The 12,384-nt window shown below is 47.5% G+C and overlaps 1 protein-coding gene across 4 annotated transcripts in view; it reads left to right on the plus strand.

Moving 5' to 3' along the window:
- The window catches only part of tmem232 (transmembrane protein 232), a 243,252-nt gene that overhangs the window by 36,741 nt on the left and 194,127 nt on the right, over positions 1-12,384 (plus strand). For all 4 annotated transcript variants that reach the window (XM_070865244.1, XM_070865252.1, XM_070865259.1 and 1 more), the window contains one exon: positions 5,768-5,867. In XM_070865244.1, coding sequence (XP_070721345.1) covers positions 5,768-5,867 — 100 coding nt within the window. The remainder of the gene's footprint in view (positions 1-5,767; positions 5,868-12,384) is intronic.

The raw sequence follows: 12,384 nt of genomic DNA on the forward strand, positions 1-12,384 counted from the left end.
TGGTCTGTAGTTCCCCATTTTCTCTCTCCCTCCTTTTTTAAATAATGGGGTTACAATTGCCACCCTTCAATCTGCAGAAACTGTTCCATAATCTATAGAATTTTGGAAGATGAGAACCAATGCCTCCACTATTTCCATGGCTACCTCTTTTAGTACTCTGGGATGCAGATTATCAGACCCTGGAGATTTATCGGCCCTCAGACCCATTAGTATCTCCAGCACTATTTTCTTACTAATAATAATTTCCTTTAATTCATCTTGCTCACTAGACCCTTGGTTTTCTAGCATTTCTGGGACGTTATTTGTGTCCTCTTCCGTGAAGACAGAACCAAAGTATTTATTTAATTGTTCTGCCATTTCCTTGTTCCCCATTGTAAATTCTCCCATTTCTGACTGTAAAGGACCTACATTTGTCTTCACTAATCTTTTTCTTTTTACATACTTGTAGAAACTTTTGCAGTCGGTTTTTATGTTCCTTGCAAGTTTACTCTCATTCTCTATTTTTCCCCTCTTAATCAATCTCTTGGTTCTTTTTTGCTGAATTTTAAACTTCTCCCAATCCTCAGGCTTGCTACTTTTTCTGGCAACTTTATATGACTCCTCTTTGGATCTAATACTATCCTTAATTTCTTTTGTTACCCATAGTTGGGCCACTTTTCCTTTTGTGTTTTTACGCCAGAAAGGAATGTATAACTATTACAATTCATGCATTCATTCCTTAAATGTTAGCCATTGCCTATCCATTGTCATGCCTTTTAATGAATCTTTCCAATCTATCATAGCCAATTCATTCCTCATACCTTCGTACTTTCCTTTGTTTAGATTTAGGACCCTAATTTCGGATTGGACTACTTCACTCTCCATCTTAATAAAGAATTCAATCATGTTATGGTCATTCTTCGCTAAAGGACCCCGCACAAGAAGACTATTAATTAACCCTTTCTCATTGCACAATACCCAATTTAGGATAGCCTGTTCCCTAGTAGGCTCCTCAACGTACTGGTCTAAAAAAACATCTCGTACACACTCCAGGAATCCATCCTCCACAGTATTATTACTAATTTGGTTTGGCCAGTCTATATGTAGATTAATGTCACCTACAATTACTGTAGTACCCTTGCTACATGCATCTCTAATTTCCTGTTTGATGCCGTCCCCTACACTACCACTACTGTTTGGAGGCTTATAAACAATTCCCACCACTATTTTCTGCCTCTTGGTGCTCCTTAGCTCCATCCGGACTGATTCTACGACTTCATTTTCTGAGCCAATATCACTATTGCTCTGATTTCATCCTTTACTAACAATGCCACACCTTTTCCTTTTTGCCTGTCCTTCCTAAATATCGAATATTCTTGGATATTCAGTTCCCAACCCTAGTCATCCTGCAACCATGTCTCCGTAATGGCAACTATATTGTACCCGTTTACACCTATTTGCGCTGTTAATTCGTCTACCTTATTACGAATGCTTCATGCATTCAGATACAATGCTTTTAGATTTATCTTTTTAACATTATTAGACATCTTAACATTTTTGTGTATTGAGGGAGTGCAGCGAAGGTTCACCAGACTGATTCCCGGGATGGCGGGACTGACCTATCAAGAAAGACTGGATCAACTGGGCTTGTATTCAATGGAGTTCAGAAGAATGAGAGGGGACCTCATAGAAACATTTAAAATTCTGACGGGGTTAGACAGGTTAGATGCAGGAAGAATGTTCCCAATGTTGGGGAAGTCCAGAACCAGAGGTCACAGTCTAAGGATAAGGGGTAAGCCATTTAGGACCGAGATGCGGAGGAACTTCTTCACCCAGAGAGTGGTGAACCTGTAGAATTCTCTACCACAGAAAGTTGTTGAGGCCAATTCACTAAATATATTCAAAAAGGAGTTAGATGAGGTCCTTACTACTAGGGGGATCAAGGGGTATGGCGAGAAAGCAGGAATGGGGTACTGAAGTTGAATGTTCAGCCATGAACTCATTGAATGGCGGTGCAGGCTAGAAGGGCCGAATGGCCTACTCCTGCACCTATTTTCTATGTTTCTATGTTTCTATGTAGCCCTATCTGTCTTATCACTATTTTTTCTTACCTGGACCCTATTTGTTAGTGCACTCTTGTTTGTATGCTCTGTCCCTTCCTGACATAATCTGGTTATCCTTACCACAATCAGTTTCTTGCATTGCTTCCTTTTCTTTTCTCTTTAGCATTCTAGATTTCTCTCCACTGCGACCCTCCCCCCTCCCCTTATTTAGTTTAAAGCCCTATCTACCTCCCTAATTATTCAAATCGCTAGAACTCTGGTTCCAGCATAGTTCAGGTGTAGTTCTGCTTTTCAATTTAGACCCTAGCTGCTCAAACTCTCTCAGCAGAACTTATTTCTTAGTTCTACCTATGTCATTGGTACCTCATCATCATAGGCGGTCCCTCGAACGAGGATGACTTGCTTCCACATGAGTTCACAGATGTTTCAATAAAGGAACCGATGTTCCAGTCCTGAACTCTAATTGAGGGGGTGGTAGATGCCTGTGCGTGGATTTTTTTAACGTGTGGTGACCGTTGCACATCAACCACCACACGGGCTTGACAGAGCTAGGCCTTTATCCAGTGGCAAGGGTTAACCAGGATGACTGGAGACTTGCTCTGCTGCATGGATCTAGTGCGCACACATATCGCAGTGTGGGCAGGTCCGTGCTGCCCCTGGCCCCTCGGCTCTTCTGGGCCCCGAACCCTCATTCGCCGCACCTGCGCCACAATCTCTCATCGCTCCTCCGCCACAAACATTTGGCGCACCTCTACCACGATCCCACACCGCTCCTCCTCCCCAAAAACACTCGCTGCACCTCCGCCACGATCTCTCGCCACTCCTCCGCTACAAACATTCGCCGCACCTCCATCACAATCTCTCACCGCTCCTCCTCCACAAAAACACTTGCCGAACCTCCGTCATGATCACCCACCAAATCTCAGCCATGATCCCTCATCACTCCTCCGCCCGATCACTCGCCGCAAGTCCGCCACGACCTTCCCGCTCCTCTGCTTTACTAGGGCCCCGCCAATGTTCCTGTCCATGCTCCAAACAGCGACCTGGGTCCTGATGACATCACCCACTCACCCACCTCGAAGCCGTCGCACACTTATGTCAGCCTGTGCTGCAAGCTGCAATGGCATGCTCCAGCTCTTTACACTTCCGACCTGCGGTGGTGTTCTCTCGTAGGTCATGGTGGCCAACGATGTTCCAGGGCCCAACACTCCAGCTCTTTATACTTCCGACCTGCAGTGGTGTTTTCTCACAGATCGTGATGGCCCACAATGTCATGCTGGTCCAATAGCTCACTCTCCACTAACTATCTTTGACAAGTGTACCTAGCCTTTAAGAGCTGCAGGCTGTCTTTAAGTGGTACCTACATGTACCATGACAACTGGATCCTTCCCCTCACACTCTACAAGTTCTTCTCCAGGCCGGAGGAGATATCATTTACCCTGGCACTGGGTTGGCAACACAGCCTCAGGGACCCACGCTCCCGGCTGCAGAGAACCCTATCTATCCCCCTAACTATACAGTCCCATACTACAACCACCTTCCTCTTTACTCCCCCCACTTGAATGACTTTCTGCACCACGGTGCCTTGGTCAGTCTGCTCGTCCACCCCGCAGTTTGCACACTTGTCCACAAGGGGTGCAATATCCTCAAATCTATTGGACAAGTGTAGGGACTGAGGCTCCTGCAATACTACCTCCTGGATCCCCGTACCTGCCTCATTTGCAGTCACTCCCTCCTGTCCCTGACTATATGTCAATTCTAAACTATTTAATCTAGAGGGTGCGGCTGCCTCCTGGAGCAAAAGATCCAGGTAACTTTCTCCCTCCCTGATGTCTCGCAATGTCTCCAGCTCCTCAACTCGGAGCCGAAGTTCGTCAAGCTGCAGACACTTACCGCAGATGAAACGCCCAGAAACTCCCACATATTGCAACAGCAACATATCGCCTGTTCTCCCATTATTTTATTTAATTAATTAGTTTAGTGTTAATCAAAGTATTTACCTTTATATAGTTTATTAAATTAGTTAAATGACTAAAAGGTTAGTTTTTAGAATTTAGTTATATGCTACATGTTAACTTAAAAGAAAAACTTAGCCCACAATCACTACCAATCACTTACCTGCCTTACCTGTGATGTCACACAGCAGAGTTCTCTCCACCCAGAGCCGTGCGATCTCCTGGGAGAGGCAAAAAAACAGATAAAAACCCAGGCCAATTGGGGAAAGAAATCTGGGAAAATTCCTCTCCGACTCAACCAGGCGATCAAAACTAGTCCAGGCGATCACACTGGCCGTATTATATTCCTTGAAGTGGCAGGTCTGCTGTGGCTTTTATTCCCACTCTCAGGCCTCGGTCTGCTCCTGCTCAGGTATGCCGCCGCTCTGCGGATGAAGTTAAGAAAAACAAGGCAAAGCAACACCTCCCGCCCCCACTTCACCGAACTCTCCCACTTACCAAACCCACAAGTTTCCCCCTCTGTGCTACTGCACAGAGACATAAGTGAGAAAAAAGAATGACAAGCCACAGGAACGATTGGGATGGATGACCAAAAGCTTGGCCGAAGAGGAGGTATTAAAGAGGGTTTTAAAGAAGCTCAGGAGTTGGAGAGGTGGTAAGATTTAGAGAGGGAATTCCAGAGAGTGGGACCTAGATAGCTGAAGGCATGGCTGCCAATGGTGAGACAAAGGAAAGAGGGGATGCACAAGAGGCCACAGTTGGAGGAGTTTAGAGTTGGGTGCGGTGGGAGCGTTGGGGGACTGGAGGGAATTTAAAAATTCACATCACACTATATACAGGATAAGAGCAATATTGCAACAATAGCAAACTTGGGTACAAGTTTGAATAGAGATGTTTCTGAGGCAGAATAAAGCCATTCAACAGTAATGGTTGAAGATTAAAGATCATATGAATTTAAAAAAAAACTTGGGGGCAGTAACCGAGGCAAGGCAGGAATTACTGTGCCCAGCGTGGAAGTCACGCCCCGCCCCCAAAAGGAAGTAGAGCGCAATGTCGAGCTCTTCATTTCCTCTCGGGGTGGGACCGAGGCATTAAGCAGGTGAATTTTCCAGCACTGTGCGGCCTCTCTGCATAGCACTGGTGCGTGCACAGAGCCCTCCCATTCCATTAAAGGGGAGGGCACGCTGACAGTTTGCAGGGGGGTGAGTGGCTTCCGCTATGCCACCGGGGATGCGGGGTGCCATGGCTGCAGCTCGGCAGAGAAGTGAAATGCTGGGCTGCACCATCGCACACAGACTCCGTGAAATAAACAATGGTAGGCTGGACCGGTAAGTCGCGCACCTCCTCTTTACCTTTTGATTCGCGAGCAGAATGCGGTCCGGTTCGTGACTGACGAAGCTGGTGCTGACATCGCCCGCGGCCGCCTCAAAGGGTGCAACCTAATTTTCGCGGCAGGGCGAAAACAGGTAAATACGCATGGCGGTTACGTCATCGTCGGTGCAGCAACCCGGGGTGCTGCCGGTGGGAGCGGGGCTCTGCTGGTTTGCGCCTCTGCTAACTCCCGCGCAATTTCACGGGAGTCGGTAGCGCGCCCCCACCGGCGAGAAATTGTTTGCGCCCCATTAGCACCCCTCGGGGGCACTAACATGAGGCATAAATGATGCAAATTTCTCCCCCATAGCTCATCAAGATTTTTGTTATTGTTTGAAAGCCACCATGTGGCGTATAATCTTATTTAAAAAATTTATATCTACTTTCCTCTTTCAATAGCTTGGATTTTTGACGTTTCTAAGATTGCTTATCTTTCAACTGGCTGGACTGGTAGGAATTTTTGAGGAATGTAAATATCGCCTTCATATTTACTTAAAAGGTAAGCCCGTGATAAAAAAACAATTTACTTCACATGTATGCAGGAACTATTTTTGGTGAAGACATGCCAATGAAAAAATTATAATCAGAATTGCATTGCCTGGCTGCTTTTATAGATGCCTTAAATACAACTTGCTAATGTAGTGTATGGAGAAAGAGTCAGACTGAACACTGTGAGCTCAAAATAAAGTGTGACCTTAGTCTTTTATTGCAGGTCTCCAGAGTGCCTCACCAACCTGTGAAGCCTTCTTAAGTACCTGTGCTCCCAAGGGATTATGGGATCCCTTGGGACTCTGGGGGATGAGCCCTTTGGTGGCTGTACAGAGTAAATACAAGTCCACATATATAACAACATTCCCCCCCAAAGTCAATAGTGTAACTATTTACAATGTGATTCGATCTGGGGCCCTTCTTGTCTCGGTGTGAAAGCTGATGTTGTTGAATCATTTGTTGGGCCCTCTCTGGGCTGCTGTGCAGCTGACCTTGCTGGGCTTCCTGGTGTGTTGGACCCTGCAGGGCTGATGTGGATGATGGGTTCTGCTTCGTGGTCAACCGTGGTGCCAGTTGCCACTGGTGTGTATGTTGGGGGATCAAAAAAGGTGGGATCCAAGGTGGGTTGCTCAGGATAATCCGAATATCTGATTTTGATTTGGTCCAAGTGTTTCCGGTGAATGAGTCCATTTGAAAGTTTGACTCGAAACATCCTGCTCCCCTCTTTGGCCACAACAGTGCCGGGAAGCCACTTGGGACCTTGTCCATAATTTAATACAAATACAGGATCATTGACTTCAATCTCGCGTGACACATTTGCGCTATCATGGTATGCATTTTGTTGAAGCTGCCTGCTCTCTACCTGTTCTCGTATATCAGGGTGAACTAACGAGAGCCTTGTCTTAAGTGCTCTTTTCATGAGTAGTTCAGCAGGTGGGATCCCAGTGAGTGAGTGGGGTCTCATGTGGTAGCTAAGCAGGACTCGGGATAGGCGAGTCTGCAGTGAGCCTTCAGTTACCTTCTTCAAGCCTTGCTTGGTGGTTTGCACTGCTCTCTCTGTCTGACTGTTGGACGCTGGTTTAAATGGGGCAGATGTGACATGTTTGATCTTGTTACGGGTCATGAATTCTTTGAACTCAGCACTGGTAAAACATGGCCCGTTGTCGCTCACCAGGACATTGGGTAAGCCGTGAGTGGCAAACATGGCCCGCAGGCTTTCAGTAATGGCAGCGGACGTGCTACCCGACATTATCTCACATTCAATCCACTTGGAGTACGCATCTACAACCACAAGGAACATTTTACCCAAGAACGGGCCTGCATAGTCGACGTGTACCCTAGACCAGGGTTTGGAGGGCCAAGACCATAAACTTAGCGGCGCCTCCCTAGGTACATTGCTTAACTACGAGCAAGTATTACATCTGTTAATGCAGTACTCTAAGTCCGCATCGATACCAGGCCACCACACGTGGGATTTGGCTATTGCTTTCATCATTACGATGCCTGGGTGGGTCCTGTGGAGGTCATTGATGAAGGTGTATCTGCCCTTCTTGGGGAGTACTACTCAATTGCCCCACAGAAGGCAGTCTGGCTGTATAGACATTTCACCTTTGCACCACTGGAATGGCTTTATCTCTTTCTGTATTTCCACTGGGACATTGGACCAGCTCCCGTGAAGCACACAGCTTTTGACTAGAGATAATAAGGGGTCCTGGCTTGTCCAGGTTTTGATCTGCTGGGAAGTGACGGTTGATTGCTCACTCTCAAATGCTTCCATAACCATGGCTAGATGTGCGGGCTGCGTCATTTCCACTCCCGTGGTGGGCAATGGCAGCCTACTGAGAGCATCAGCGCAGTTTTCTGTGCCTGGCCTGTGGCGGATGGCGTAGTTGTATGCGGACAATGTGAGCGCCCATCTCTGGATGCGGGCCGATGCATTGCTATTTATCCCTTTACTCTCGGAAAACAGGGATATAAGTGGCTTATGGTCAGTTTCCAATTCGAATTTTAGCCCAAACCGGTATTGATGTATTTTCTTTAGCCCATAGACACATGCTAATGCTTCTTTTTCAATCATGCTGTAGGCTCTCTTGGCCTTAGACAGACTCCTGGATGCATAAGCAACCGGTTGCAGTTTCCCGAAATCATTAGCTTGTTGCAATACACACCCGATGCCATATGACGACGCATCACATGCTAGTACCAAACGCTTACATGGATCATACAACACAAGCAATTTGTTTGAGCATAACAATTTTCTCGCTTTTACAAAGGCATTTTCTTGGCTTTTGCCCCAAACCCATTCGCCCCCTTTTCGTAGTAAGATATGCAGTGGTTCTAGCAGGGTGCTGAGACTCGGTAAGAAGTTACCAAAGTAGTTCAAGAGTCCCAGAAACGACCGCAGCTCTGTCACGTTCTGTGGCCTCGATGTGTTCTCAATTGCCTCCGTCTTCACGTTGGTAGGCCTGATGCCATCCGCCGCAATCCTCCTTCCCAGGAACTCCAGTTCAGGCGCCAGGAAAACGCACTTCGAGCGTTGAGTCGACTAAGAACCTCCTCCAGGTTCTGCAGGTGTTCGACTGTGTTCCGACCTGTGACCAAGATGTCGTCCTGGAAGACCACGGTGTGCAGAACAGACTTCAGTAAACTTTCCTTGTTTCTCTGGAATATCGCCGCCGCTGATCGGATTCCAACTGGGCATCTGTTATAAACAAAAAGACCTTTGTGCGTGTTGATGCAGGTGAGGGCCTTCGATGATTCCTCCAGTTCCTGCATCATGTAGGCTGAAGTCAGATCCTGCTTCGTGAACGTATTTCCTCCTGCCAGCGTTGCAAAGAGGTTGTCGGCTTTTGGTAGTGGGTATTGGTCCTGCAGGAAGAAACGATTGATAGTTACTTTGTAATCGCCACAGATTCTGACGGTGCCATCTCCCTTGAGGACTGGGACAATAGGACTGGCCCACTCGCTGAACTCAATCGGTGAAATGATGCCCTCTCTTTGTAGCCGGTCTAGCTCGATCTCTACCCTTTCTCTCATCATGTACGGTACTGCTCTCGCCTTGTGATGGATGAGTTGAGCCCCCGGAATTAGGTGGATCTGCACTTTTGCTCCTTGGAATTTCTCGATGCCTGGTGCGAACAGCGAAGGAAATTTGTTTAAGACCTGGGCATACGAAGTGTCGTCAGTGGGCGATAGCGCTCGGATGTCGTCCCAGTTCCAGCGTATCTTTCCCAGTCAGCTCCTGCCGAGCAGTGTGGGACCATCGCCCGGTACCACCCAGAGTGGTAGCTTGTGCACCGTTCCATCGTAGGAGACCTTTACAGTAGCACTGCCGATTACAGGAATCAGTTATTTTGTGTAAGTTCTTAGTTTCGTGCAAATTGGAGTTAAGACTGACCTTGAGGCCTTGTTGCACCACAACCTTTCGAAAGTCTTTCTGCCCATGATGGACTGGCTTGCGTCTGTGTCCAGCTCCATTGACACCGGGATTCCATTTAGTTCAACATTCAGCATTATCGGGGGACAATTCGTGGTGAATGTGTGCACCCCATGTACTTCCTGTATCTGAGGCTCTGTTTCGTCATGATCCTCCTCTGCAACATGGTGATTTGCAGGTTTAACAGGCTTAGCAGCTCGCCTGCAGACTTGTTGGAGGTGTCCCATTGTTCCACAGCCCTTGCAAACGTATCCTTTCAATCGGCATGAAAGGAAACGATGGTCACCCCCGCAGCGCCAACAAGGTGTTAATGGCCTTGCATTCATCACCCTTGATGGTGAACTCTGAGACATCTGCGGACGTGCAGCTGCAGGTATGTGTGACCTGCCCTGTACGTTACGATTTGAAAACAACATCACTTTGTTCACAGTACTTGTAGCAGCACTTGTGTGCTGAGAGATTTTCTTCGTATTGTCACTGCTGGCTATGAATGTCTGGGCTATCCCTATGGCTTTACTCAAGGTTGGGGTCTCTACAGTCAAAAGTTTGCGAAGTATGGTTTCGTGGCCAATGCCAAGTACGAAAAAGTCTCTGAGCATGTGCTCCAAATGTCCTTCAAATTCGCAATGTCCTGCAAGGCATTTTAGCTCGGCGACATAACTCACCACTTCCTGGCCTTCAGACTTTTTGTAGGTGTAGAACTGGTACCTTGCCATCAGAATGCTTTCCTTCGGGTTCAAATGCTCTTGGTCCAGTGTGCACAAATCGTCGTACGATTTCTCCGTGGGTTTCGCTGGAGTGAGCAGATTCTTTATGAGGCCATACATTGGTGCCCCACAAACGGTAAGGAGGATCGTCCTTTGTTTGGCAGCGTTTCTTTCCCCATCTAGCTCGTTGGCCACGAAGTATTGGTCGAGTCGCTCCACAAGTTTCCCAATTATCTCCCTCCAAAAATTTCTCCAGGATGCCCACTGTTCTCTGCATCTTTGGGTTCGTTATCTGTATCTTGTCGCTAGTTGTAGTGTATGGAGAAAGAGTCAGACTGAACACTGTGAGCTCAAAGTAAAGTGTGACCTTAGTCTTTTATTGCAGGTCTACAGAGTGCCCCTCCAACCTGTGAAGCCATCTTAAGTACCTGTGCTCCCAAGGGATTATGGGATCCCTTGGGACTCCGGGGGATGAGCCCTCTGGTGGCTGTACAGAGTAAATACAAGTCCACATATATAACAGCCAAAACCACCAAATAAAAGTTTCTTGTACAGATAAAAATAATGTGGATTTATATAGCACCTGTCCCTTCCTGAGGATGTCCCAAAGTACATCACAGCCAAGGAACTACTTTTGGAGTGCAACCACTGTTGTTATGTAGGCAAACACAGCAGCCAATTTGCACACAAGAAGGTCACACAAACTGCAGAAATGCAGTTAATTTGCTTTGGTGGAGTTGGTTAAAAGAGCAATAAGAACATAAGAAATAGGAGCAGGAGTAGGCCATATGGTCCCTCGAGCCTCCTCCGCCATTCAATGGGATCATGGCTGATCATCGACCTCAATTCCACTTTCCCGCCCGATCTCCATATCCTTTGATTCCCCATGACCCCAAAATCTATCTTTCTCAGCCTGGAATATATTCAGAGACTCAGCATCCACAGCCCTCTGAGGCAGAGAATTTCAAAGATTTACAACCCTCTGAGTGAAGAAATTCCCCCTGATCTCTGTCTTAAATGGCCTCTTATCCTGAGACTGTGCCCCCGCGTTCTAGACACTCCATCAAGGGGAAACAACCTCTCAGCATCTACCCTGTCAATCCCCTTCAGAATCTTGTATGTTTCAATGAGATCACCTCTCATTCCTCTAAACTCGAGAGTGTACAGGTCCATTCTGCACAATCTCTCATCATAAGACAGCCCTCTTATCCCAAGAATCAATCTAGTTGATCTCCGTTGCACCGCCTCCAAGGCAAGTATATCTCTCCTTAGATAAGGAGACCAAAACTGTGCATAGTACTCCAGCTGTGGTCTCACCAAGGCCCTGTACAATTGCAGCAAGACTTTTTGGGGCTGAAATTCAACCCCTGCCGGAAACGGGTCGCACCTACTGTTGTTGTAGTGTTTTGGCCGCAATTCAACTCTGTCATTTTTTTTCGAGCGGGGCGGAAGTTGGTCTTAATGGGGGCGGATGTAGAGGCGGGATGGAGTCTCCACCACTGTCAGTCATCAGCGGCAGGCTGGTGACATCATCACGCTGGCGCATCACCACATCTCTTCTTTTCAGTTAAAGGGGAGGTTCGCTGTGAGCTCTGCATCATTTTGAGTCCACTGGGCCACCAGGGAGGGTTTCGGCCAGGCTAGTGGCCTGGCACTCAAGAGGGGGTGCCAGGCTGCCTGTTGGCGGCCCAGCTGAACCCCGGGGGCATAATTGCCAACCTGGTAGTTGGCCGACAAAAAAATATAAGATGGCGGCCGTGGCAGTGCGCCCTACCTTTAATGGTGGCCACACCGCCATTTCAAACACAGTGCACCGACAGAAAATGCTCTTGGGGGCACCGGCCAGCGGCGGAAGACTTTCTCAGCTGAATTTCGCTTCCAGGGCAGAACATCGGCGGTATAAGCTTTGATGATGCACTTAGAAGGCTTCGGCAGCAGTGGGGCAGAAGTAGAGACCGAGGGGCGGATATGCTCACCGCCGGAAAAACCCCTGAGGAGAATTTTGCGAGCAGCGGGTGGCCATTCGATGAAAAATAGGCGGTCATTCGACACCGCCGCATGGCCGCTGCTTTCCAGCGGCCAGAGGCCTTATCAGGAGGCTGAATTTCGCCCGCCTCCCAATTTCCCCCCTTACTCTTATACTCCAATCTCTTTGCAATAAAAGACAACATGCCACTTGCCTTCCTTATTGCTTGCTGTACCTGTATGCTAGCTTTCTGTGCTTCTTGCACAAGGACACCCAAATCTCTCTGAATACCAACATTTAAAAGTTTCTCACCATTTAAAAAATATTCTGTTTGTTTTATTCTTCCTACCAAAGTGAATAACCTCACATTTCCCAGTGAATTCCACAAAGTGTACTTTCCCAGTACACTAGGAGAGCT

This window comes from Pristiophorus japonicus, chromosome 1 (genome assembly GCF_044704955.1).
Source record: "Pristiophorus japonicus isolate sPriJap1 chromosome 1, sPriJap1.hap1, whole genome shotgun sequence".
NCBI lineage: Eukaryota > Metazoa > Chordata > Chondrichthyes > Pristiophoridae > Pristiophorus > Pristiophorus japonicus.